Below are 27,733 nucleotides of genomic sequence, written 5' to 3'. Positions count from 1 at the left end.
GTAAACATGGACTTTACTTTGGTAAGGCTAACCTACCACACACCTTTATTGCAAAGATAAAACTGCATTTAGGTTCAGAGATGGTCAAGGCACAACTTGAAAGGAAATGAAGATGACTAAACCAATGGAAAGTCTTTGAGTTGAAGGATTTTTAGAAAGTGTGCAGAGGGAAGAAGAATGCTCTTCTGGGAGGTCAGTGAATTAGGAAGGACAGTTGGGAGTTGACTTCTGTATCTGGCTCCTGAAACTTCATTGGTAAAAATTAATGTCTGGAATTTTGTGTTGTAAAACAACACATTGGCTCTGCAGCTTTTGGCAAGGGCCATTGACAGAGAGATCACACCAGCTGGGGACAATCTGAAAGGAAATCAGGTTTTCTTAAGTCACCTGAGAAGTCCTCACGGAGAGAGGAATGAATGGGCAGCACCATAATAGAAGGCCTTAGGATCGCGTACTGAGCTACTCTAGATGCCTTGAAAATAGAAGCCGAGAATGAAAAACTAAATGACGTCACAGGAAGTAGCTCAATCCTCACTGTGATCATTTCATGTTGTGATTTATACTTGATTCTTTTTTAAAAAAATTAAAAAAGAGTCTTCTGTTTCAATGTGAGGCTGTCTTAGAATCACAAAATGCTTACACCTGTATGGCGCCCGGAATCTAACACTATCGGGCTAGAGATTCTACTTTTAAATGCGTCACCATCGACAGCTTCCATTTAACCAGCAGGGTCCATGCCAGGCAGACACTGAGCAGGTTGTATGTTCTGTTAATCTCCACAACAACCCAATTCAGCAGAAACACCCCCATTTTACAGGTGAAGAATCCACAGCTCAAAGCAAATGAGTATCAGGGTCCCCTCAGTCTCACTGACTGTCACTCAGACCCACATCCTTCTCTGTAAAGGGAAGCCATGGGCCTGATGTGGCTGTGCAAGCTGACTCTGCTGAGATGATCAATGCTATTCTTGACCCTGGGAGAATTTAAGACAAGGTGACCCACAGACTCCTGGGGTAGATTCTATCTCTGGGTTCTAGGGTGGGACACAGTATCACTTGCATGGGTCTCTACTCAGCTGAGGAGTCTGTTCCCATCTGTCAGCTTCTATGGCAGTGGTTCAAATCCCTCCTAATGATGTAACCCTTTAATACAGATCTTCATGCTGTGGTGACCCCCATCACAAAATTATTTCATTGGTACTTCATAACTAATATTGCTACTCTTTTATGTCATAGCATGCTAAGTATCTGATATGCAATGTATCTGACATACACTCTCCTAGAAGGGGGCACAACACACAGGTTGAGCAACATTACTCATTAAACTTTTTCTTTTTCTTTTTTAAAGAGAGGCCTTCGTCTCAGAAGGACCTGGAGCAGTTATAAGAGCAGAGATGCCCTGTTGTAGTGACAAGTTTTAGCAGGCTCAAGGCTGCTTGCCTTAATGACAACAGATATTCCTGGCTAAAGGCACCACCACAAATCACTAGCCCCAGGATATTTCTTATATTTTTGGTTGTGAGCCTAGCCTTTAACGGCTGAGCCATCTCTCCAGCCCCCCAGGATATTTCTTACCTCAGTTTTCCTCCATTACAATGTCTATCTCCTTGGACGTGTCTGTCCAGGCAGCCAGTCCCTGTAGTGTCTGATACAGACAGAATGCTAAGGGCAAGAATGCTTTCCCTCTGTTGGCACAGTCACTTCTACAGTAGTAAGTTCAAATCCTGGAGTGTAAATATGTGTCTCACATAGTGTGTGAGACTTGAAATGTCATCCGTTTGAGTTGACAAAAACCAACTCTCACTTCAGATTTACATCTGACCAACAATTATTTTCACGAGAACACAGAAGCTCGCCAGACCTACAGAGTCAGATCCCCTCCCTGCCTGGGATGATCCCACCCAGGTTAGACTTCAGCTTCACTTATCAGCTGTTATCAGAAAAGTGTTACCTTAAGATTCTGCAGTCCATGGTCTGGACAAAAGTTGTTAAATGGCTAGTATGGGAGTTTTCTCCAGTTTAAAATCATTCTGGTCTCTTCTCTCCCCTGGACTGCCCTCGGTTCTCTCAGGTCTGTTGGTCCTGGAAAGACCTGGGTTCAACTCAAGGCCTGGGTTGTGGAGGAGGACCTTTTGTTGTGGAAATGAGCATGGATCAAGGATGTAGCCCCACTCTGGACAATTAAGCTCCAGAAAATCTTCCCCAATCACAGACCTGGGTCATGTGGGAGCCTTCACTGTTTCAAAGGGAGAGCTGGTTGCTTTCTCCTGGAAGAAGCACTTGGGGGTTGACTGTCACTTCTGAGCCTTCTGTTCTGAGTCACTTCGCAGAAGGGGCACTTTGCTCTGACTTCTCCATGGGACTCACACAGCACTGGGGCCAGAGGATCCTCTGGTGTTGCAGCTCTGAGCTGGGAGGAGGAGCTAGCACACTGACATGGAGAAGCCTGTTTTCACAGCTGATCTAGATCTGAGGAACAGGTGCTTTTAAAGAAGGATGTGAAAGCATCTCCTGCAGGAGGGCTCACTATGCAGGGAAAATCACACAGGACAGTGAAAAGTGGCTTCCTAACTTCTACTGGGCAAGAACCAGGGAGGGTATTGGATGGATGATCAGAGAGTTTGAGAAAGGCCTGCATCTCTCTGAATGTCCTCCCTCAATCATAAGTCCCCCCACTGCCCCAGGTGCACACCTGAGGGTCAGCAAAGCCTGCCACCTGCTGGGGTCCCTCAAACTAAGCAGTGAGTGTAGAACTGTGCAAAACACATCTGGGGATGGGGAGACACAAGTGTCAGCTGGGCCTGTCCTCACTGCCTTTAGACTCCAATGGCAGGGCAGGTACAGGGAATGGCTACTCCAGATCTCAAATGTCTTGGGCTGAAGAAGTAGGAGATGTCAGGGTCAGGGTCAGGGTCAGGGGCCGGGGCCAGGGCTGGGGACAGGTCAGGGTCAGGGTCAGGCAGAGTCAGGCAGAGTCAGGCAGAACAAATTCAAGCCCCTGCCAGCAGGCTGATAGGCTTATGGGCATGAAGAAGTGCTGTGGTAGAGAGTGCCCTTGTTCTCTCTGGTGGGGCAAGTAACCAAGGTGGGATGGGAAAAGTTGGGGAACTCACAGCTGCTTGTCCTCCAGCTGCAACTGCCAGTGCTTGGCTAGCAAGAAGCCAAAGAGACTCCAGGGATCTCCTGATTTCCCGGATATCATTTTCCTCACGGGTATTCAGGTTGAAGGCTGTGCTCAGCCTTGCCACAAGGCCACTGGACAAGTAGAGCAAGCACAACTGGCCTAAGACCTCCATGGACACATGTTGGGACCCAGGTCAAGTGGCCACAGAGGGGCACCAGGCAGCCTGGCTCCAGCCCCTAGCTCATGGGCACCCAGGCCACAGCAGTTCTGCTAGTCCCTCCTGCCATGAGCGACACCACCTGGCAGGCTTGCACTCTCTGTCAGGAGCTTTCCCACAAACACAGCTAGCAGCCACTTAATGACCCTCTTTATTCTTGTTAACCATAATGGCTAGTTATGAAGTCTCATTGGGAAAGTGTATTGATAAGATGAAAGCCTTAGAAGAAAACTAGAAAGACTTATAAAAATAAGTAAGATGCCGGAGGATGATCCTGACCCACAATGAGCAGTGGAGATACCAGAGCCCTGTAGGGATGCCTGACAACCTAACACATTGAGCACGCACGGCTCAGTAAGTTCCCTGTGAACACACATCTCCTGAGATCTCTCTATTTAATTGTATGTGATCCTGTCCACCTAACACAGCACCTCATGTGGAATAACAAAAGCCACCTGCAGGAGCTGTGGTGATGACTCACAGGTTACAGCATCTGCTGCTCTCTCAGAAGAACCACGTGGTCCCTAACAATAATGTACAACGGGGAATGGGATTCCTTCTTTTGGACTATGAGGGAAATTCACCCAGGACAGGCCACAGACAGACTGTAGAAAAAAAGACCCACTGACATAAATGATAAAACTAAGTCTAATCTACATCAATAAAAACACAGCATACTTCTGGTCAAGGACAAGAGCATCTGTCAAAACCTATTTCCCAACAAGACTTTGAAGGTCAGTATCTCTGGGGTTAATATTGATGCTGTATTGCAAGAAAAGCTGAAGCACATGGTTCTCCATTAGGATGACTTCTGTATTCCATTGTGAATGTTGTCAATTTTCTGCGGCAATTTTTCTGTATATTACTCAATATGTGGTGCATAGGGTCAATAATTGCTGGGGACAACATAGATGACAGGGACTCCCAGCAGTAGGCCAGGATGGAGACATCTCAGTAGCCCACAGCAGCTCTTTGTAAAGACTGGTTGTTCCCATTTCTCCTAACCTTAGCCCTGGACAACGGCTGTATAGATTTCATTTCTGTGTGGCTGCCTTTCAGATGGCCTTGGTGTGCACAATTATTCTATTATATCTGACTTTCCTACTTCCTTCTCCTTCTGCTCTGGTGAATTCTGTGAAAATAGGTGTTGCTTGATGTTATGATTCTTAAACAATTGGAAATTGAGACATAGGAGCACAGCATAGCACACCCCGATGGCCCAGGTGCATGCTATGTGTTCTTGTTTTGGAAACAATGTAATAACTGCACAATAGATTCCAGATTAATGCTTGACTTGCAAAGAAACTTTAAAGTAATTATTAAAAAATGAATTAGAGTCAGCATTGGGACCCTAAGAAAGGAAAAAGTTATTGCATTAGGAATTAAGTTTTATATAACATTTGAGAGTGGTTCCTGCATAAAAAGGTATAGAATATATAAAATTATATACTAGTCAAAATACGGGGACTCGTACAAGAGTCTTTGTGTGCAAGGAAGAGAAAGCTAGCGGAACCACTGAGTTAAGGGTTAACTTGATACTTTCTGGTCACCGCCTGGCATCTTTGCTTATGTCATTTATCATTAGAGCTTCCCAGGAAAAGGCAAGTAGCTGACTTCGGAGCTTTGAGCTCTGAAGTATAATAAGTTAAAAGTTAAAGTTTAAATAATAATAATAAGTTTACAATTATTATTATTTTGGCCACAGGCCTGGGAATAGGGGAAGCTTGAAACTTTGGGCAACAATTGTAATTCTTAGTTCTTTGTGGGATGTGGTTATTCTTTTGAATTTGATTTGGCAATGATTATACAATGTCTTTTTTCTACCTACTTTTGGATTATTAATAAAAGACTGAAGCAAGAGAAAGGCTGGAGAGCATGAGAAGAGAGAATGTGAGGAGTGTATGAAGATTGTGTGTGTGAGTGAAAGGAGAGTGCATGTGGTGTGTGTGAGATATGTGTGAGGTGTGTATGAAGAGTGTGTGTGAGAATGAAAGGGTAATAAAACAAAGGTGTACATGAGTGTGGGAGTTCGAGAAAAGAAAACCACAATAGAAAAAGCAGAGTGCACAAGAGAATGCAGTCTGTGCAGCCCCAAGCTGAGATAGAGAGAGAAAGAGAGAGACAGAGAGAGAGAGAGAGAGAGAGAGAGAGAGAGAGAGAGTTCAAGCCTTGAAATTGCCTGTCAGTTTGTACCCAAAGAGTAGTCTGTATATTTATTAAGCACCTTCCAGATATCCCTGCCTTCAGTTGAGAACCCGGATCCTGTGTCAAGGCTAGACCCCGGCAGTAAGTTGCACCCAACTCGTGGGACTCAGAATTGGAAGAATTGTGTAAGCCCCAAACCCCTTTCCTGATGTTTTCGATCTGGAAAGGACCATATGTGAGAGCCACGGTCCCCTCAGACAAAGAGGAGTGCTGAGAAAGAATAGGTATGAAGTGATATTGTGATAGTTTTATAGTTTTATTATGGGCAAACTGAATCCAGTGAGAGATCTATGTATGAAAAGATTCTTCATAAGGTATTGCTTAAAAAGAGAATTCACTTTGAAAAACAGTAGCTCTCTGATTGTCTCCTCTTCATTTGTTCTGTGAGCTTTTGGTTACCTGATAAAGGGACCTTGGATGAGGTAGCATGGGAAAGCATAGGAAAGGATATAAAAACCTGGATTCTGGAACATAAGGATGAGGAAGACGAAGGACAGGTTCCAGAGAAAGCGCTTATGTTCTGGTTTGTGGTGAAACAGGCACTTTCCCAGGCTGAGATAACAGACCTGCCCAGCTCATCAGCAGGGTCTGTTTGTAGTACAAACAGTGCTGTGAAGGAAGGAGTGCCTCTACTGTCCAAACAAACCGATAAGAAACAAACTGCTAAGTCATCAAAACCACCGCCTTCACAGTGTATTGTAGATTTAGTAGAGACTTCCTCAGACCCTGAGGAGGACGAGGAGGGAGAGCCTTTAGATCCTGGAGATGAATCTGAGAGAGGATGAGGCAGCTAAATATCATAATCCTGACTGGGCCCTCTTACGCCTAAGAAAAGGAGTAAGAAAAGAAGCCCCCCTCAGTCCCGTATTCTGCAAGCAGTGTAGAAGGCCAGGGAACAAGGGGAACATTTGATGCTATTTCTAACAGTAAGCATGGAGATCCAGAAATGGGAACTCATCTCCTTTAAACTTGTTAAGGAATGAAAAGAAAATACTTCTAAATATGGCCCTACTTCACCTTATGTCCTCTCCCTTGTGGAAAATCTGGTAGGCATTTATTTGGCTCACTCCTGCAGACTGATTTATCCTGGCCAGGTCCTGTCTCACAGAGGGACAATTTCTCTTATTTAAAGCTAATTATGAGGATGAGGTTAGACTTCTTTTAGGTGGAAAAGTATCTCTGGGGTAATTGACTTAACTGGGGATAAGACAGTCTGGGCCACTGATCAAAGTGTCTAGGTGGATCTGTGGTCCCTTTGTCAAGAAAAGATTCAGGCAGCTACTCAGCTTGTACAAGAACAATTGGATAACGGTCATATTTAACCCTCCACCAGGCCTTGGAATACACCTACCTTTGTGATTAAGAAAAAATCTGGCAAATGGAGATTGTTACAGGATGTAAGGAAGGGGAATGCAGCCATGGAGGCTAAGGGGCTCTGCAACCAGGACTGCCCTCTCCCACAGAGATTCCCGAAGGATGCTCTGCGTGTGTTATAGATTGCAAGATGTTTCTTTACTATCCCTTTGCATCCAGATGACAGGAAGCCTTTGCCTTTAGTTTACCCTCAACAAATTTACAAAGGCCTTACCAGAGGTTTCAATGGAAAGTGCTCCCACAGGGAATGAAAAACAGTCCCACTTTGTGTCAAACATTTGTGGATATGGCTTTGTCTCCCACTCGTCAACAGTTTCCTGAGTTGTTGATTTTTCATTCTATGGATGATATTTTGATTGCTCATTCTTCCCTGACTTTGCTGAATCAAGCTTTGGATAACCTTATACAAAGTGTGCGTAAGTATGGCTTAATAGTGGCTCCTGGAAAATTTCAAAAGGATCCCCCATACAGTTATTTGGGGAGAATTCTTTATTCTGATCCTATTTCACATGCAGTCTTAAGATTTAGGATGGATAAGTTGAAAACCTTAAATGATTTCCAAAAACTGCTAGGAGAAATCAACTGGATTAGACCTTATGTAAAATTTTCCATTGGCCAATTAAAGCCACTTTTTGATATTTTAAAGAGAGATCATTGTCCCAAATCTCTCTGAGTGTTAACTCAAGAGGGACAAAAGGCTCTGCAGGTGTTTGAGGAGGCCATCCAGGCACAACTCACTGTCAGAATTGATTTATATGAGGCCTGTGAATGTGTTATCCTGCATACTTCCCTAACACCCACCAGGGTTATCTGGCAAGAACAAGGACCTTTAGAATGGATCCATTTGCCTGCTCCCTCCCCACGTTTTGATTCCTTATTATGATTTAGTAGCTCAGCTCATTATGGAGGGTAGAGAAGGATTAGGGGATATTGGGTAAAGATTTTGAATTGATTAGAATACCCTGCACCAACACTCAGGTTGAGTGGTTGCTAAATTTTTCTGGTTCCTTTGCATTAGCTTTTGTCTCCTTTAAGGGGCAAGTGTTATATCATCTTCCAAAAAATCCTCTGTTACATTTTCTGAATTGACAACAAGTTATATTTCCTTCTGCCTTCTCTATGGAGCCGTTAGATCAAGGAAAAATATTCTTTACCAATGGTTCTTCAAATGGAAAAGCCATTCGTTATTGTTTCTGAAACTGACACCAGGACCTCCTTTACCTCAGCTCAAAAGACAGAGTTATATGCAGTTATTGAAGTTTTTTCTCATTATTCCTCGATTCATTTTAACCTCTATCCTGACTCTCAAAATGTGATAGACTCTTCCCTGTTATTGAGATAGCTGTGATCAACACAGACAAAACAACAATTAATACCTTATTACAAAAATTATAACAATTGGTGCGTCAACGCTTGATTCCTTATTTTGTGGGACATACTCGGGCTCACAATAGTCTTCCTGGACCTTTAGTCACAGGAAACTCATATGCAAATTTATTGACTCAGGGTTCGCTTTTAGATGATGTTAGTAGAGCAATCGCCTCCCATGGTATTCACCACCAAAATGCTCAGGCACTGAGATATCAATTTTCTTTGACTAGAGAGGCAGCTCGTCACATTGTAAAACATTGTTCTGCTTGTCCTACAACACTTCCAGCTTCTCTGCCTGGAGTTAACCCTCAAGGACTCAAGCCTGGAATCCTAAGGCAGATGGATGTAATTCATGTTTCATGTTTTGGAAATTTTTCCTTTGTTCAAGTTACTGTTGATACCTTTCGGGAGTTATTTTGGCCACAGCCAGGACGGGAGAAGCATTCAAGGATGTACAGCAGCATTTGTTTACTTCTTTTGCATTTCTTGCCATCCTGCTGCATCTGAAAACTGATAATGGTCCTGCTTATCAATCTAAAGCCTTTGCAAACTTTTGTATTAAATTTGTTATTAGACACACTACAGGCATTCCATATGATCCTCAAGGGCAGGCAATTATTGAGAGATCTAACCAAATATTAAAGACACAGATGGCTAAGGTACAGGGAGGAGAATTAAAATATGTCTCCCCCACTCACTTATTATCATGCTCTTTTTGTAAGTAATTATTTGAATAACCAGATGTACATCTCTCCTGAGAGACACAGCCAGAATACAGCAAATACACAGGCGAATGCCAGCAGCAAACCACTGACCTGAGAATGGGACCCCGTTTGAAGGAATCAGAGAAAGGACCGAAAGAGCTGGAGGGGCTTGGGACCCCATATGAACAACAGTGTCAACCAACCAGAGCTTCCAGGGACTAAGCCACTACCCAAAGACTATACATGGACTGACCCTGGGCTCCAACCGCATAGGTAGCAATGAATAGCCTAGTAAGAGCACCAGTGGAAGGGAAGCCCTTGGTCCTGTCAAGGTTGGAGCGCCAGTGAACTGGATTCCTCGGGGGAGGGCGGTAATGGGGGGAGGGTGGGGAGGGGAACACCCATATAGAAGGGGAGGGGCAGGGGTTAGGGGAATGTTGGCCTGGAAATGAGAATGGGAATAACCTTTGAAATGTAAATGAGAAATACCCAATTTAATTTAGATGGAAGAAAAAGAAGAAAAGGGAAAAAAAGATTCTCAAGGTAGATCTGCAACAGCGCCATTGCGATCCTAGGGAACATCACTGTCCCTTAGATTTGCAGAAAGCTGTTTCATCTACGTGGAAGGGACCAGATGTTCTTCTCTCCTCCGCAAGGGGGCATGCATGTGTCTTTCCACAGGATGCCGAGTCACCAGTCTGGATTCCGGACCGCCTCATCACATCATACAATCCCAGGGCAGAAAAGCAGAAAGTCTCCCCTCAACAACCGACAGCGAAAGATGAGAGCGGAGCCTGCCTCATTCCTGATGACGCCAGACAGCTCTGAGCAGCGCCTCACTTCTGCTTTCACCAGGCTTCAGCTGCATGGTCGCTCATCTACCACGCTGTTGCCAACTTGGGATCAGCTTCAAGAATTGGTCTCTGCTGCAAGAGATAGCGTGCTTCCTCTCCGACTCCCAGTTACTCCCTCCAATCTTCTCCTGCTATGCTTTCACTGCTCTTCACCCAGGTAATTATTTTTCTCTATGCTGCTGCCCAAGACTCCTACTGGGCTTATTTACCTGATCCTCCCTTGTTTCATGTGGCCCCTTGGGAATTTGGCCTTGTCAAGGTGAGGAGAAAGTAGTTCTTATTTCAAAGAACGAACTTTGACTTGCTACAACTATTCTGGAATCGCTGACTCCCTTCCCACATGCTTTACTGTTAAAAATGACATTAAAGGGTGTTTCTCTTTAGAGGAGAGAGAGTTAATTTCAGAGTCTCCAACTCCTCGAAAATATGCTTGTAGTGACGATTCCACCAGTCAGCGACACATTCAGTTTCTAAAATTATTTTTACCTTTTAAAGGAGGCTTTCATTATTCTCCTCCATCTTCTTCAGGTCCTTTGCCTTCCCTTTTGTTTGCTTGTCAGAATGGCGAGGAACTGATCTCTGTTTGGGAGAATATTGCTATTAATGGCTACCCTCAATGGTGGTCTTGCGGTTTTCTCTCCAAAGCTGCGTACTTTACTCCCTTTAGCCCTACAGCTCAAACTTTTAAACTTTTAGATTGGTCTGTTAGTAGTCCAGAACATGATTATCTATGCAATTGAAACAGTATAGGTTTACCAAAGGAGATGCTTCCTTACCGACCTCCCCTGCTAATGCCTGGTTTGCCCCTGGATGGGCTTCCCCTACCTTTCCCCCAATTTTTAATTCCCACTTGCTTCCTGTTCAGCCTGATCTATAGCGTCTTTTGGCTGCTCCTCATAAAGTAACCCTTATTAGACCTCGTTCTGAGGTTAAGAGAGTTTCTGCTTCAGTTTTAGCCTGTGTGGCTGCTCCTTTCTCCTTTCTTTCCTCTGAAGAGCATGGCGATTTTTCCCTTGTCAGGATGGTCATGGTGTTTATCATGTTACTTGCATAAATTGTCAATTATCTAATTGTCTTACTGTTACAAGGAAAAATGTTTTTGTCATAGTACGACAACCTCCTTATGTACTTTTGCCTGTCTATGTTAATGGGACATGGTTTTTTGATCCTGGCATAGAGGCCATTCATCATGCCTCCTCTGTACTTCGTAGAGGTAGGCGTTTTGTGGTTGCCTTAATTCTGGGTCTTACTGCTCTGATTGGTGTAATGTCTCCTTTTGCCTTATCTACTACTTCTTTGGTTAGAGAGGTCCACACTGCTCATCTAAGTTATCTAAGAATGTTAGTATTGCTTTATTGATTCAAGGAAAGATACATGGAGGGTTTGAAGACAGGGCGAATGCTCTAGAAGAGGCAGTTCTTTATATGGGACAAGAAATTCAAAATATTAAGGTTAGATTATTAGTACAGTCATTCTTTGTTTAGAAGGAGTGTGTTACTCCCCTGCCTTATAATGAGCCAGTCCCGCATGCCCATAGCTTATACACTGTCTGCTGGAGTGCGGAACACCCTGCCCTGCCCTGCCCTGCCCTGCCCTGCCCTGCCCTGCCCCGCCCCGCCCTGCCCTGCCCAAAGAGCAAGGGTTAGCCCTGCTCCTGCCAGTCCCTCGAGCCCATAGCTTATACACTGTCTGCTGGAGTGCGGCTTTGCTCTGCCCTGCCCTGCCGTGGTTTGCATTGCCCTGTGGGCTCTCACTTCTTTAGCCAAAGACTTTTGAGATCTGGGCTCACCAAGCCCTGCACTAGGCAACACCTAGAAGCCAGAGCCAAATGAACAGATGCCAGGCTTGGCCCTGGGGACTGGTGTCTCCCCCTCCCCTGAAGTGTTTTCCCCAGTTCACCACTCCAGGTTTACTTTGCAGGGACCCCCGTAGGTGGCAGGCTTGGCTGATCCTCACCTGTGAGCCTGGGATAGTGGTGGGATGTAGGGTTGCTGGAAGACTTTCAGGGAGATGCAGGCCTTTCATAAACTCCACAACCATCCTGTGCCCTCCCTGGTTCGCTCGCCCCGTGGAAGTTGGGAAGCCACTTTTCCCTGTCCTGTGTGACTTTCCCTGCATAGTGAGCTCTCCTGCAGGAGATACTTTCACATGCTTCTTTAAAAGCACCTGTTCCTCAGATCTAGATCAGCTGTGAAAACAGGCTTCTTCAAGTCAGGGTGAGAGCTACCCCTCCCAGCTCAGAGCTGCAACACCAGAGGATCCTCTGGCCCCAGTGCTGTGTGAGTCCCATGGAGGAGTTAGAGCAAAGTGCCCCTTCTGAGAAGTGACTTAGAACAGAAGGTTCAGAAGTGACAGTCAACCCCCAAGTGCTTCTTCCAGGAGAAAGCAACCAGCTCTCCCTTTGAAACAGTGTAGGCTCCCACATGACCTAGTTCTGTGATTGGGGAAGATTTTCTGGAGCTTAATTGTCCAGAGTGGGGCTACGTCCTTGATCCATGCTCATTTCCACAACAAAAGGTCTTCCTCCACAACCCAGGCCTTGAGGTGAACCCAGGTCTTTCCAGGACCAACAGACCTGAGAGAACAGAGGGCAGTCCAGGGGAGAGAAGAGACCAGAATGATTTTAAACTGGAGAAAACTCCCATACTAGCCATTTAACAACTTTTGTCCAGACCGTGGACTGCAGAATCTTAAGATAACACTTTTCTGATAACAGCTGATAAGTGAAGCTGAAGTCTAACCTGGGTGGGATCATCCCAGGCAGGGAGGGGATCTGACTCTGTAGGTCTGGCGAGCTTCTGTGTTCTCGTGAAAATAATTGTTGGTCAGATGTAAATCTGAAGTGAGAGTTGGTTTTTGTCAACTCAAACGGATGACATTTCAAGTCTCACACACTATGTGAGACACATATATACACTCCAGGATTTGAACTTACTACTGTAGAAGTGACTGTGCCAACAGAGGGAAAGCATTCTTGCCCTTAGCATTCTGTCTGTATCAGACACTACAGGGACTGGCTGCCTGGACAGACACGTCCAAGGAGATAGACATTGTAATGGAGGAAAACTGAGGTAAGAAATATCCTGGGGAGAGTGATTTGTGGTGGTGCCTTTAGCCAGGAATATCTGTTGTCATTAAGGCAAGCAGCCTTGAGCCTGCTAAAACTTGTCACTACCACAGGGCATCTCTGCTCTTATAACTGCTCCAGGTCCTTCTGAGACGAAGGCCTCTCTTTAAAAAAGAAAAAGAAAAAGTTTATTGAGTAATGTTGCTCAACCTGTGTGTTGTGACCCCTTCTAGGAGAGTGTATGTCAGATACATTGCATATCAGATACTTAGCATGCTATGACATAAAAGAGTAGCAATATTAGTTATGAAGTAGCAATGAAATAATTTTGTGATGGGGGTCACCACAGCATGAAGATCTGTATTAAAGGGTTACATCATTAGGAGGGATTTGAACCACTGCCATAGAAGTTGACACATGGGAGCAGACTCCTCAGATGAGTAGAGACCCATGCAAGTGATACTGTGTCCCACCCTAGAACCCAGAGATAGAATCTATCCCAGGAGTCTGTGGGTCACCTTGTCTTAAATTCTCCCAGGGTCAAGAATAGCATTGATCATCTCAGCAGAATCAGCTTGCACAGCCACATCAGGCCCATGGCTTCCCTGTACAGAGAAGGATGTGGGTCTGAGTGACAGACAGTGAGACTGAGGGGACCCTGATACTCATTTGCTTTGAGCTGTGGTTTCTTCACCTGTAAAATGGACGTGTTTCTGCTGAATTGGGTTGTTGTGGAGATTAACAGAACATACAACCTGCTCAGTGTCTGCCTGGCATGGACACCTGCAGGTTAAATGGAAGCTGTCGATGGTGATGCATTTAAAAGTAGAATCTCTAGCCCGATAGTGTTAGATGCCAGGCGCCATACAGGTGTAAGCATTTTGTGATTCTAAGACAGCCTCACATTAAAACAGAAGACTCTTTTTTAATTTTTTTTAAAAAAAGAATCAAGTATAAATTACCAACATGAAATGATCATAGTGAGAATTGAGCTAATTCCTGTGAAGTCATTTAGTTTTTCATTCTCTGCTTCTATTTTCAAGGCATCTAGAGTAGCTCAGTACGAGATCCTAAAGCCTTCTATTATGGTGCTACCCATTCATTCCTCTCTCCTTGAGGACTTCTCAGGTGACTTAAGAAAACCTGATTTCCTTTCAGATTGTCCCCAGCTGGTGTGATCTCTCTGTCCATGGCCCTTGCCAAAAGCTGCAGAGCCAATGTGTTGTTTTACAACACAAAATTCCAGACATTAATTTTTACCAATGAAGTTTCAGGAGCCAGATACAGAAGTCAACTCCCAACTGTCCTTCCTAATTCACTGACCTCCCAGAAGAGCATTCTTCTTCCCTCTGCACACTTTCTAAAAATCCTTCAACTCAAAGACTTTCCATTGGTTTAGTCATCTTCATTTCCTTTCAAGTTGTGCCTTGACCATCTCTGAACCTAAATGCAGTTTTATCTTTGCAATAAAGGTGTGTGGTAGGTTAGCCTTACCAAAGTAAAGTCCATGTTTACATCAAACAAACAACCCTTGTGTTAAATGCCTGTGCCATGGCGATGCTATACCACACAATAGTTTATCAGTAAATAATACATTCTTGGAGATCACAGTGTGATCAAATATTTTGTAACATAATTAGTAATTTTCGGTCTATTATATAAATTAAGTTCTTTGACGAGGATTCTGTTGATATTTGTCATATCTGAGTGCATCATCATAGGAAACCCAAGGAACATCAAACCGGGGCTTTTGAAACGGTTGCACATGGCCAACTGGGAACCAAAACCACCCAGGAGACTACTGATACTTAACACACATAAATTAACCTACCTATTTTCATATAGTTTATGTCAATAAGTCACCATTCCTAACCATGTCTCATTAACCAACCTGCTACTAAATGGAAGAGTTGGCATCAAGGAGGTCACCCCACAAAACACAAAACACCCATCTCAGATAAACATGTATGGTTTATTGAATCCAAAACATCCATGAATTTCAGGACACAATTAAAAGTCCAAATCTAAGGATAATAGATATAGAACAGAATTAAGATTTCCAGTTCATAGGTCCAGTAAACATCTTCAACAAATTATAGCAGAAAACTTCCATAAGGTAAGGAAGAAAATGCCATAACTGTACAAGAGGCCTACAGAAGGCTAAATGAATTGTACCAGAAAAAACTCTGCCATTCACATAATAATTAAAACACTAAAAACACAGATCAAAGAAAGAACTTTAAAAGGGGTAAGGTATAAATAACCAGTAATAAATAATTCAGACCTATCTGAAATACACCAGACTTCTCAACAGAGACTCCAAAAGCCAGATAAATTTGGGCAGATGGAATGCAGACCCAGGGTCCTATACCCAGCATAATTCTCAGTCACCATAAATGGAGAAACCAAGATATTTCACAACAAAACCAAATTTAAACAACATTTTTCTTTAAGAGAGCACAACAGAGGAAAATACGAGGAAAACCCCAAGAAAATGAGCTAAACTATACACAAGAAAAACCAAGAAATTAATCAACTCAATAATTTCAAAAAAGGGAAGCAAACAAACATGATTTCACCTATAACCAGAAAAAGAGGAGAAAGCAGCAACCATTTGTCTTTAATATCTAACCAGATCCTCTGTCACCAGACCCGCAGCTCCTAGGGATCAAACTGCCAGCCAAAGTATATGCAAGGATGGCTCTATGGTTCTAGGTAACTGTGTAGAAGAGGACTGACTTAAGTGGCATCATGTGGTGGGAGGCCATTGACTACCCTGAGGCCTGTTGCCCACCAAAAGGAGGTCATAGAGGTGTGAGGTGGGAATGGATATGTGTGGGTGGGGGAGCACTGTCACATAGGCAAAGCTGAGCAGAAATGGGATGTAAGATATGATGAGGTGAGTGTGGAAAGTGGGACAACGTTTGAAATATACATAAATAAAATAACAAATGATTAAAAATAGCCAAAAATAAAATAAAGTAAAGGGTAAAAGAAAAATTAAAACAAAACAAAGCAAAAGAAATCCCTGTGGTGGATTGGCCTACTTCTGCTTGTATTTACTGCTAATTTGGAGAACTCAAAACTGGTTAATCCAAAAAAACCTGACCCTGCTCCCAGTTAACTGTGATTATAAAGAAGCCAACAGCCAACAGCTGCACAGCAGAGAGATGGGGGAGGTGAGCTTTGAGGGCTTTGCTAGAGAGGATCATGAGGAGGGGAGAAGGAGGAAGAAGCTGCCAGAGAATAAAGGAAGAACGTGTGTGACAGAGAGGAGAGAGGAAGAGGACAGCAGCCATGGTTAAGAGAGAGGAGAGCCTGGTCCTGAGGGCTGTCCAAGTGCAACAAAGAGCAGCCAAGATGCTACACAGTCAGTAAGAGCAGCTCTCAGGTGAGCAGAGATCAGCAGAGACCCCAGACCAACAAGCTACGCAAGCCAAGCTCAGCCTCCACCCAAACTCCCTCTCAATATCCCGTGTCCTTCATGGGCCTGGCCTCAGCGTGTGTCCTGCGTCAGCACATGTGTCTGTCTCAGCGGACATCACTCTGCCCATCAGCCCAAGCCCAAGGAAACACACAGCCCACCAGAAGGTTTTTTGCTGTGGTTCTATGAAGTCCCAACAAATGCAGCTCAACTACAGAATGCAAGGCAGACCAATGCATGTTTGTCCTTAGTGCAGAACCCTTCATCACGTGTCCTTTCACATGCGTGCTTTAGCAGAACATCCTTTTACCTGTGTCTGCTTCAGTGAAACGTTCCTTCACACATCTGCCTTAGCCTTTCACCTGTGTCCACTTCAGGGAACCACTCCTTCAGGTGTAGAATTTCTCTAGATTAGCAAACCGCATACAGAACATTCAGAACAAAACAAGGTGTGTGGTCAGCATGTCCTTGAGCCAAGTCCCTTCTCCTCATCAGTGACGGCAGGCGTGTTACAGCAACAATATGAAATGGCTGGCAGGCATGGAACAAAATGGCAAAGCTATTCTGGGGGATGTCACACGGTACCAGTCACCTGCTCAGCTGAATTTCTAAGTTGTGATGTTACAAGTGAATATACTCAACCTTCAAACGCTGAGAGAGCCCATTATAATATGAACTATATAATCTAGGCCAAGACCGCCTCTAGGGCAAAGGCCCTCAGCCTGTGGGTCGTGACCCACACAGGGTCTCCTATCAGACAGTTTACACTACAATAAAGATTCATTACAGTAGCAAATTTACAGTTGTGAAGTAGCGAAAAAATAATTTTGTAGTTGGGATCCCCACAGCATGAGGAACTGTTCTAAAGGGTTGAGGCCATAGGAAGGTTGAGAAACACTGCTCTAGGAAATTATGTTTTCTTTCTCTTTCATATTTTTCAGACAGAATCTCAAACTGTAGCTGAGATTGGCATGGCTTGGAACACGTGTGTAGTTCATGCTGGCATCAGACTTATGGCAATTCTCCTGCTTCAGCCTCCAATCAGGAGCCTACCAGGGTGAGATCACAACCACGGGTAATGGGATTGCTGTTCTTGGTTGTTAACTTGAGTGTACCTGGAATTAACTAATGCCAAATGGCTTGACGCCCTGTGAGGGGGATCTCTCTCTCTCTCTCTCTCTCTCTCTCTCTCTCTCTCTCTCTCTCTCTCTCTCTCCTTCCTTCTTTCTGTTTTCCTCTCTTCAACCCCCTCCTCTTGGTCCTCCTCCTCTTCTTTGTTTTTTTTGAGACAGGGTTTCTCTGTGTAGCTCTGGCTGTCCTGGAATTCATTTTGTAGTCCAGGCTGGCCTTGAACTCACAGATCCACCTGCCTCTGCCTCCTGGATGCTGAGGCTAAAGGCATGAGCACCATTGGATTTTTTTTCTTAATTAAATTATTTGAAGCAAGAAGACCTACTTCTAATCCAAATATTTGAGTGAGGAGATAAATCTTTAATTCAGATCTTTTGAGATGGAAAGGCCCACATCTAATCTGGGCCACACCTTTTTTTATTTTTTTCATCTTTATTAATTTGAGTATTTCTTATTTAAATTTCGATTGTTATTCCCCTTCCCGATTTCCAGGCCAACATACCCCAACCCCTTTCCCTCTCCTTCTGTATGGGTGTTCCCCTCCCCATCCTCCCGCCATTACCACCCTCCCCCACAACAATCACATTCACTAGGGGTTCAGTCTTGGCAGGACCAAGGGCTTCCCCTTTCACTGGTGTTCTTACTAGGCTATTCATTGCTATGAATGCAGTTGGAGCCCAGGGTCAGTCTTTGGGTAGTGGCTTAGTCCCTGGAAGCTCTGCTTGGTTGGAATTGTTGTTCATATGGGGTCTTAACCCCCTTGAGCTCTTTCAGTCCTTTCTAAGATTCCTTCAACAGGGGTACCGTTCTCAGTTCAGTGGTTTAATGATGACATTCGCCTCTGTATTTGCTGTATTCTGGCTGTGTCTCTCAGGAGAGATCTACATCTGGTTCCTGTCAGCCTGCACTTCTTTGCTTCATCCATCTTATCTAGTTTGGTGGCTGTATATGTATGGGCCACATGTGGGGCAGGCTCCGAATGGGTGTTCCTTCTGCCTCTGTTCTAAACTTTGCCTCCCTAGTCCCTGCCAAAGGTATTCTTGTTCCCCTTTTAAAGAAGGAGTGAAGCATTCGCATTTTGGTCATCTTTCTTGAGATTCATGTGTTCTGTGCATCTAGGGTAAATCGAGCATTTGGGCTAATATCCACTTATCAGTGAGTGCATACCATGTGTGTTTTTCTGTGATTGGGTTACCTCACTCAGGATGATATTTTCCAGTTCCATCCATTTGCCTATGAATTTCATAAAGTCATTGTTTTTGATAACTAATATTCCATTGTGTAGATGTACCACATTTTCTGTGTCCATTCCTCTTTTGAAGGGCATCTGGGTTCTTTCCAGATTCTGGCTATTATAAATAAGGCTGCTATGAACATAGTGGAGCATGTGTCTTTGTTATATTTTGGGGCATCTTTTGGGTATATGCCCAAGAGAGGTATAGCTGGGTCCTCAGACAGTTCAATGTCCAATTTTCTGAGGAATCTCTAGACTGATTTCCAGAATGGTTGTACCAGTCTGCAATCCCACCAACAATGGAGGAGTGTTCCTCTTTCTCTACATCCTCGCCAGCATTTGCTGTCACCTGAGTTTTTGATCTTAGCCATTCTGACTGGTGTGAGGTGAAATCTAAAGGTTGTTTTGATTTGCATTTCCCTTATGACTAAAGATGTTGAACGTTTCTTTAGGTGTTTCTCAGCCATTCGGCATTCCTCAGCTGTGAATTCTTTGTTTAGCTCTGAACCCCATTTTTTAATAGGGTTATTTGTCTCCCTGCGGTCTAACTTCTTGATTTCTTTGTATATTTTGGATATAAGCCCTCTATCTGTTGTAGGATTGGTAAAGATCTTTACCCAATCTGTTGGTTGTTGTTTGGACCACACCTTCTGCTGGCAGCTTACATCAAGGACATGGAAGAAGGAAGTTTGCTTTATTAATTTGCCTACTTCTTCAGGATTACTGCATGTACTGAAGAGCAGCTGAAATATCCAGCCTTATGGACAAAACCGTTGGGGTTCAGGAGTTGCCCCATAAACCACACAAACTCTGACCTCACTTAGAGAGGGATGGTTTTTTGAATGCCCACCCTAAGACTGATCATCAGAGACCTAGCTGAGAATTTGTCAGGCTAGGACCCTGGACATTTTTCTATGTCAGTTTATAAAGACTAAACTGTGAGCTCATAGGCAGGTGCTGGAAGGGCTGTCTGGTTGTCAGCCCTGACTCAAGCCATTTTAGACAACAAAGGTTCATACTGACTTTTTATCTGTTTAAAGATTTATTTATTTACATATAAGTATACTGTAGCTGTCTTCAGACACACCAGAAGAGGGCATCAGGTCTCATTACAGATGGTTGTGAGCCACCATGTGGTTGCTGGGATTTGAACTCAGGACCTCTGGAAGAGCAGTCAGTGCTCTTAACCATGGAGCCATCTCTGCAGGCCTCATATTGACCTTTAATTTTATTGGTCCTACATGAAGCTTATGCTTATGGAATTTAAGATTAAGAAACCTCACAACATAAAGAACTTCCTTCCAGTGGTTTGGGAACGGGTGGGTGGGGGAGCACCCTCGAGGGGTCTGGGGAAAGGGGTGGAATGCAGGGTTTTTGGAGGGGAAACTGGAAAGGGGGTTAACATTTGAAATATAAATAAACAAAATAACCAATAAGAAAAACATACACAAGTTATGTGATCATGCCTGACCCTGCTGTGAGTTAAATTATTTTCAGACAACAATGATAGGCGACATATTACAGCAAGAATATGAACTATCTGGCAGGCATGGAACAAAATGGCTACACCTATGCTAGGGGGATTGGCTTCAACAGGGATAACTACTGCGTTTTAGACCTTCCATTCCTTGTTGAATTAGCTGTACCACAGCCTATAAGCCATTCTAATAAATTTTCTTTCTCTATATACAGAGTCATTCTAGGAGGGATGATTGGTTATGTTTTATTAAATGCAATGCTGATCATGAAACCCCACCACTTCCAAAGCAATATGCAAGTGTAAGTAAGTTACTGAACAATTGAACAGAAATTAAAATTTACTGCATTTATTGCCTGTGTTGGCAGGCATAGGGAACATCTGGCTGCTTACATCTCTTGGTCTCTATAGAGTAGTGGGAGAACTGAGACCCACTGAGGAGGTCTCTCTCTCTCTCTCTCTCTCTCTCTCTCTCTCTCTTTTGGTTCTTTTTTTTTCTGGGGGTGGGGACCGAACCCAGGGCCTTGCCCAGGGCCTTGCACTTCCTAGGCAAGTGCTAAATCCCCAAACCCCTGAGGAGGTCTCTTAAGCAAAGACCAAACTCCTTGCAGTTACACTGGGTTCCAGGCTTGTTCTCCTGTTTAGGCCTCACTGTGGTCTATGTACACTCAATGCATTCTCCCCATGCAGGTTCCCATGGACTGAACTCAGAAAGCTGGGTTTAGGAGAAAGATGTCTGGTTAAATAGTCCACCAGATTCACATTGTGTCAATGTGATTTAATCTAAGGACAAAGAAGTGGAGTTTCTCTGATGGCTTACTTCTAAACCCTTGAAAGGATCACTGGGGTTTGACCTCAGTACTTCATACTTCTTGCTGGTTCAGCAACACTCAGGGAAGCTTGAGATTTCCATAGGCACAGTATTAGGCTAGATATACTGAGTAGATGATACTAAGTTGTTCATATGGTCAAACCTGTTTGCATGGGTTCTTAATGTGCACCTAAGGAAAGAGAGATTAATGTCCTGAGAATAGGAAGATCATTTCCAGTTCTTTTCTATCATTCCAGACTGAAAGACTGGTAGGGAGAGAATGGTAAATAATCAAGAATTCACAGATGATGCTTTGAATGAAGTGTGGGTTTCTATGCTGGTTTTAGAGAGGGTCTCAATTATCACAGGTTGCCCTCTCCCTGGCTGGCCAGGTTCACTTTGAGCTCAGATGAACCTCCTTCCACTTTCCAATAAATAGGCTTACAAGAGTAGCCTCCAAGGACTGTGAGGACAGCATTAGCCTTTGACAGTTGAGGTGTGTAACCCACAACTATAGTTTTAGCCACCTTTTTCCATGTCTACCAGCTATTTCAGATTGTTGCTGTTCTATGCCTGACAATCAAGGACACAGAAAAATACCCTGATAGAGAGCAAGGACATGGTGATCACATCCTTTCCTCTTCTGTATGTTCTGTTGAGGTTTGTTAAAATTCCAATATTGCAAAAAGCTTTATATAGGGCCCATCACATTAAGGGTCACTATGCACTGTTCTATCTAAAATGGCCTAATCAGAACTGACTACCATATAACACTTCCTGTAATCCTCATATGAGAAGCTTGAGCTTTTTGTTTTGACTTTTTCTTTTTCTTTCTTATTTTTTGCTATAGAAGTTGAGAGAAAGATAGTTAGGGCCATGAATTTGCACCCAAAATTTGAACTATGGATGTGATCAATCAGTGTTAATGTATGAATTCTATACAGTATTCATTTTTTAATAAGATAGATGCTTTTGTGTTTGGTAGGGTGGCCATTTCCCAGTGTACAGGTGCTGGGACATTGCTCTATCCACTTAATGATGTTTATAGCTTCATTTTAGACGTTTATGTGCACCCCCTATATCTCTTGACTATTTTATTTTTCTGACAGAAGCTCATGGTATATCTTACTCAGGCCTGTGAGCAGTGCTCCTTTGGCGACATTGGTGCAGAGAGGAGAACCCCACAAGCAGCATGAGGTTCCCTTCACTGATGGCTCCAATATTGCACTTTCCTCTGCCAACTGGTCTCCACACTGTTCCTAGCACCTTAAAGACGTCAACTCTTTCTCCTAAGGAATTTCTTGGCAATTGTCGATTGCTAAGCACATGACTTCATGAGTGTTCCCCTAACACACACCCATGTTGTAACCTACCATGCAGACTATTTATTGATGTGATTTAAAGCACCTGTACATAATGAGACAGGAGAACTTTTGACTGCATATTCAAGCTGGTATGAAATCTCAGGAAGTTTTAATGGCTAACATTGGTGAATGTGGACAATTTGAGTTAGGATGAGACATTTTGGGGCAAGATATGGAAGGAAACATTCATTTAGATGCATAGGAATTACTAAGGTTTTTATAATCAAGCCTTGAGGAAAATTTGGCTTTGGAAGCAGGAGATGCTCAGTGACTCTGCCCCAGGAAAGTCTCCTGGAAAGGGCACCTCTGCTTATGCTCAGTACAGGGAGAACATTAGCTGGGAGGCAAAGTCTGCTCCCCATGACATCAGCTGTCCCTTCTATGACACTCTATTGTCTCCTAGAGAGTTCTTGGCATCCTCTGTGATGTCACCAGTGTTGTAGTGACAACCAGTGCCCTAGTTTCTCTCAGTCTGAGTCTGGCAGTTACAAGCTAAGACATGTTTTCCCATCTTCGCAAGCGTTTTGGGAGGGGGAACGTCGATTGTGGAGAGACAAGAGTGAAGGAGTCTAGCCTTTCGTCTCAAAGTAATGATGGACAAAGACAGCACTTCTGGGGAATGTGGAGTAAGTTCTGGGCAGTGTATTTTGAGCTTCCTGCCAGGGTGGCTGCAGGCTTAAGCTGACCTTTCTAGCAATGGGCCATGACAACTGGAGCATCTGAAAAGGAATTGAATTTTCATGAATATCACAATTCCTTAAAGTCAAGGATTTCAGAACTTTAGTTTCCCCATCCCCACAGGGAGGATATGGTAAGGCAAATGCTAGTATAGTGTGAATTTCTGGCCTTTACTTTTAGAGTTCATTTGTTATGTTACATTGATATGATAATACCATCAGGAGTCATGGAGGGTCCACCTTTTCTGAGTTTAGACAGGGCAGTAATGTATTTAACTATCACTGCTTCTTTAAATACAGTGGATATCTGTCAGTAGGAACAGGGAGAGAATTGTGCTGCAGGCAATAACCTTATGTCCTTAGACCTCCTCTGATTTCTTCTAACTGGCAGGGTCATCGTTAGCTTTGTATATTAGAGGTTGTGTGTTACAAACTTTTTTCTAAAATACCAAAACTATTTGGAACATGTAGACCAAGATTCAGCCTCTAACCTATTGGTACTTCTGGGGCATTTGCTATTTCAAATAGGGGAACAGATAAGTCTGTTGACTATATCCTCCCCAGAAATGCATTTTACATCCAAAGTTGTTGGCCTAGAGTATCAGGGTAGGACATCTGAGTGTCTCCAATCACTCAAGTTTTGTGGATGGTGAATTTATCATCTGAGTTCTGAAACCACAGGGGTGAAGGTCGTGAAACCAAGCTGGACCCTGTTCAGCTGATAATAATCCTGGAGAAACCATCTCCGTGGTACATGTAAGCACGTGATATCCAGCATAGGGAACACCTGGCTGCTTATGTCTCTTGGTCTCTATAGAGTAGTGGGAGAACTGAGACCACTGAGGAGGCCTCTTAAGCATAGACCAATCGCCTAGCAGTGACACTGGGTTCCAGGCTTGTTCTCCTGTTTGGCCCCACGGTGGTCTATGTACCCTCTATGCATTCTCCCCATGCAGGTTCACTTGTGTTCTTCTACCTACAGATGCTGGGAGAGAATCATCATTCCCTGGAACTTCCCTAAGCAAGAATCAGGCGAAGAAGGAAAAGGAGAGGCTGATTAAAGAGCTGCAGCTCATTACCGAGGAGAGAAATGACCTGAGAGATCGCCTGAGGTTTCTGACAGAGAGATCCACTAAAAATAGGTATGAACCGCTCCAAATGCTCTTGTTTCATTCCTGGGTCTGCAAGGTCACCTTCATCCTCTACTATTAAGGTTTTGGGTTCTAGAAAGCTGTGCCTCCCTAACCACCCTGTGCTAAACCTCACCTCCCATATAGAGGAGATTCAGAACTTGACCCTTCCTGGGGAGCAAGATGGACAATGGACTCATCTGCTTCCATTTATTGAAAAGCAGAACTTGTGGTCTGAATGAAGAATTCAGGGATAAAGTCAGGGAGAGTGAGTGCCCAGTGTGCATTTGGAAAGCACTTGACAGCTGGTGGCTGTGCAAGATTGTATTTGCAGTGAGTTTATGGTGAGTCTATGTACTTGCTAGGCAGGGGACTGAGTGCTGGAAGATCCAGGCAGCAGCCTGAGGGGCCTGGTCCCAAACTGTTCATCTCAATGCTTGACTAGAAGTTCTCAGGCTCAGGCCTGTTTGTTATTGTCTGTGCGTCTTGCACTCTGGACAGCAATGGTGCATGCATTTCTCCTGGTTCTCACAGTGCTCTCTGTTTCCATATTTCTCTTTCTCTTTCTCTATCTCTGACTCTGTTTAAAATTCTCTATATTGTGGGTATGTCTCAGTTTGTGACTCTGTGTCTGTAACATCCAAATGCATATGGACAACTTTTATATGTTTATATTTCCCTCCAAACTTGGAATCTAGTGGTCTATGTCTTGGCCTGAGTATTTACCTGTAACACTTTCATGGTGATGTGAATGCTGGGAGCCCCACTGTCAACGGCACAGTTCTTTGCCTATGTGGCCACGTTTGTCTGTTTATTTGTATTCGTTGTGCAGATTATAATTTTGCGTTGATATATGGTCTTTTATTAAAACAGGATAAAAGAAATCACAGGTTTCTGGGTGTGTTGGGGTGGGGGAGCATGGAGACGTGTGGCCTAGGCTCTTGATAGCTTAACTGGCTTGACTGCAGATTTCCTCTTGATTGAACAAAGGGAGCCAGGGAACCCTCCATCTGGACAAACAAAAACACGTTTCTGAAGCTGAAGAACATCCCAATATGTAGAATTCAGAAGGTGTCCTTCCAGGACTGGGGTAATACAGGACACACAATGAGCTCATATATTCCTAAATTCTGATGTTCGTTGTATTCTATCATTTGGGGCCAGGCCACACTTCAGGCCAAATCCATATTATGAAGACCTGGAGAGAATAGAGGAGGAGGTCATGTCAATTCTGCACAACTTAGAGATGGAGAACACTGAGATCCATGAGACCAACCATAAGCTGAAGAAGGAGATGACCTTCTCTAGGTAAGTCCTGGTCAGAAAGGCTATCACTTGTGGAATGGCCATTTCTGATTTCTTTGTTCTGGATTGGACGGTCTTCAGCTCTGGTTCTATCTCTTGTGCTGTTTACACATCAGTGTGCCAGGGTCAATAGGACTCAGTTTTCAGTTCCACAAAAGACTGTTACTCCTCCCAGGATTGTCTACGAATATTCAGAAGGCTCCAGATAGAACAGTACTGATTGAAGTCAGCAGAAGGTTATTAGGCTGACCTGGACCTCTGGGGTCATACCAGGTTTTACAACACTCAGTGGGTGGACCAAATGGTTAGCATGACCTTCTCTTGGTTCTACTGACCTCCTTTGAGGGTGTTGGCCCACTACTAATTGATGTTGCCCCCATGCATTGGGCTTTCATGGATAGATGTAGATCCGTGTTCTTTTTGAGAGATGTGGACACTAATTGGTGCTCGGGCCAAACAAACAATTTATTCTTCCCAGAATTAACTCTTTGTGGTTTGTGCAGCAGCCTTATATGTATCAAGATGTATTTTATTAAGTCTGCATGGGTATCTGGGACCTGGTAGAGTTAGTGGCACTCGGGAGTGGGAATGGGAGAAAGGGGCAGCATGATCTTACTATGCAGACTGTATTTCCAGAAACCTGCTCAGCCAGCTCCTGATGGAGAACACATGTAGGAAGAAGTTGGTCCCACGGAAGCAGGGGAGCAGGGAGGGACATCTTGAGTGTGCACTGAACCAGAAATATTTGGTTGACTTCAACAAGAAAGATAAAGACCAGCAACCTCCAGACCCAGCATCATCTGGTAGGGACGAGCAGCTGTGTTAGCTTAACAATATCTGATAAAATTTGCCAATTTGATACATCTTTGCTTCTCTTACCACCTTTCTAATTTACACTCACAACCAGCCAACCACCTCATGTAATGGCATTGTTCATTGCTCTGCCTATGCACAAGTATTCTGGGAAGCCAACCACTTTTCAGAAACTGAATTATTTTGCAAGTATATATTGCTGCTCTTTTTGAAGCTGCAGTATAGAAATGGTGACAGATGAATAACATACCTCATTATTGCATATCCATGTGATAGATTGGATCCTATGCAGAGTTTTGAACAAGTTCTTGTTTCCTTGCCAAATGACACTCTCTGGTCATGTGACTTCTTGTGTAGGAAGCACCTTTCTGGGATAAGAACCAAGTGCAAATGTCAAATTAGTTCTTGTCATTGGTTTTAACCTTGGTGACATATGGACGTCTCCTTCTTCCTACAACCCAATGAGGTCTCTTCCCATTGCCCTGTTCTTGGTTTGCACTGGTATAAGTCTGGGTCCCATATTGTCAGCCCACATTACTGTGAGGCTTGCTGGAGATTTTGCCCTTCCTGCAGTTAGCAACAATGATTCAGTTAAAAGGTCCATGTCGACTGTCCAATAGAACTGAGGTGGTAGAAGGCAGCATTCTGACAGCTGGCTTGCATTTCCTCACCAAATCACTATCTCAAAAACTTCCTTCTTCTCCCAGGTCTAAGAAAGTGCAAGAGAGCTGGAATTGGACACACACCAGTAAGAGAGCTTCCTGAAGAATAAGTTGCTTTCTCAGGAGTCCCTGATGACAAACATCCTGAATGGTAACAACATTTTTTGGATGAGAATTCTTCCTCAGAGTTAATTTGTCATTTCTTAGAGACCCTAAATTTATATAACACTAAGCCAGCCTGACTGATTGAGATCTTACTCACTTTCTTCTTCAGAAATCACCACTTAAGAGACACCTTGGGGGACCGCCTTTCATTTCTGTGCTAGAGGAGAAACAGCAATACATCTGTGCTTCTACATGTTCGTTAAGAATCTGCTTTTAGAAATATTTTTGTTATGATTTTAATTGAAATTTTCTTTTTGTTGTTTCATATTTATATGTTCCTGTTACTATTTTTCACTTTCAAATATTTTTAAATATTTTTATTCATTTTAATCCTTTTGTGTTATAAAATGTATTTGTTATGAATAAAAATTGAAGTCTATCTCTTGACTCTTAAGACCATCATTCTTACTCAAGGGTTCTGTCCCCTCCTGTGTACTTAGAACTGACAGATAGAGATGGATCTCTGCATGTTCCATGGATCCTGGGCTTATAAGTGAATTCAAATTCACCAAGGGGTACCCAGTGTGACAGTGTCTTTTGTGTGGATAATGTGGCTGTTTCTCTGACACACACTTTATGATGTAATCACTGACATGCTTTACCCAATTGTTAGGGTCCATGTGGT

General features: G+C 43.6%; 1 protein-coding gene across 3 annotated transcripts; it reads left to right on the top strand.

The window, feature by feature from the left end:
- Window positions 1-9,681: 9,681 nt before the first annotated feature.
- LOC147998873 (disks large homolog 5-like) lies at window positions 9,682-27,490 on the top strand. 3 transcript variants are annotated; one of them, XM_087595614.1, is made up of 7 exons: window positions 9,682-10,005; window positions 17,281-17,396; window positions 24,016-24,175; window positions 25,328-25,471; window positions 26,105-26,271; window positions 26,989-27,094; window positions 27,218-27,490. In XM_087595614.1, exons 2-6 carry the CDS (start codon window positions 17,336-17,338, stop codon window positions 27,051-27,053), a joined length of 597 nt encoding a protein of 198 aa, XP_087451740.1. In that variant the 5' UTR covers window positions 9,682-10,005; window positions 17,281-17,335; the 3' UTR covers window positions 27,054-27,094; window positions 27,218-27,490. The 3 variants fall into 3 exon arrangements, with proteins under 3 accessions (XP_087451740.1, XP_087451738.1, XP_087451739.1); XM_087595612.1 differs by lacking the exon at window positions 17,281-17,396; XM_087595613.1 differs by lacking the exons at window positions 9,682-10,005; window positions 17,281-17,396 and adding an exon at window positions 22,826-22,982.
- Window positions 27,491-27,733: the final 243 nt, after the last annotated feature.

The sequence above is a fragment of the Rattus norvegicus genome, chromosome 19 (genome assembly GCF_021556685.1).
Source record: "Rattus norvegicus strain SHRSP/BbbUtx chromosome 19, alternate assembly SHRSP_T2T, whole genome shotgun sequence".
Classification (NCBI taxonomy): domain Eukaryota; kingdom Metazoa; phylum Chordata; class Mammalia; order Rodentia; family Muridae; genus Rattus; species Rattus norvegicus.
Note: the sequence above shows the minus strand (reverse complement) of the source record. Positions and strands in the feature narration are given on the sequence as shown.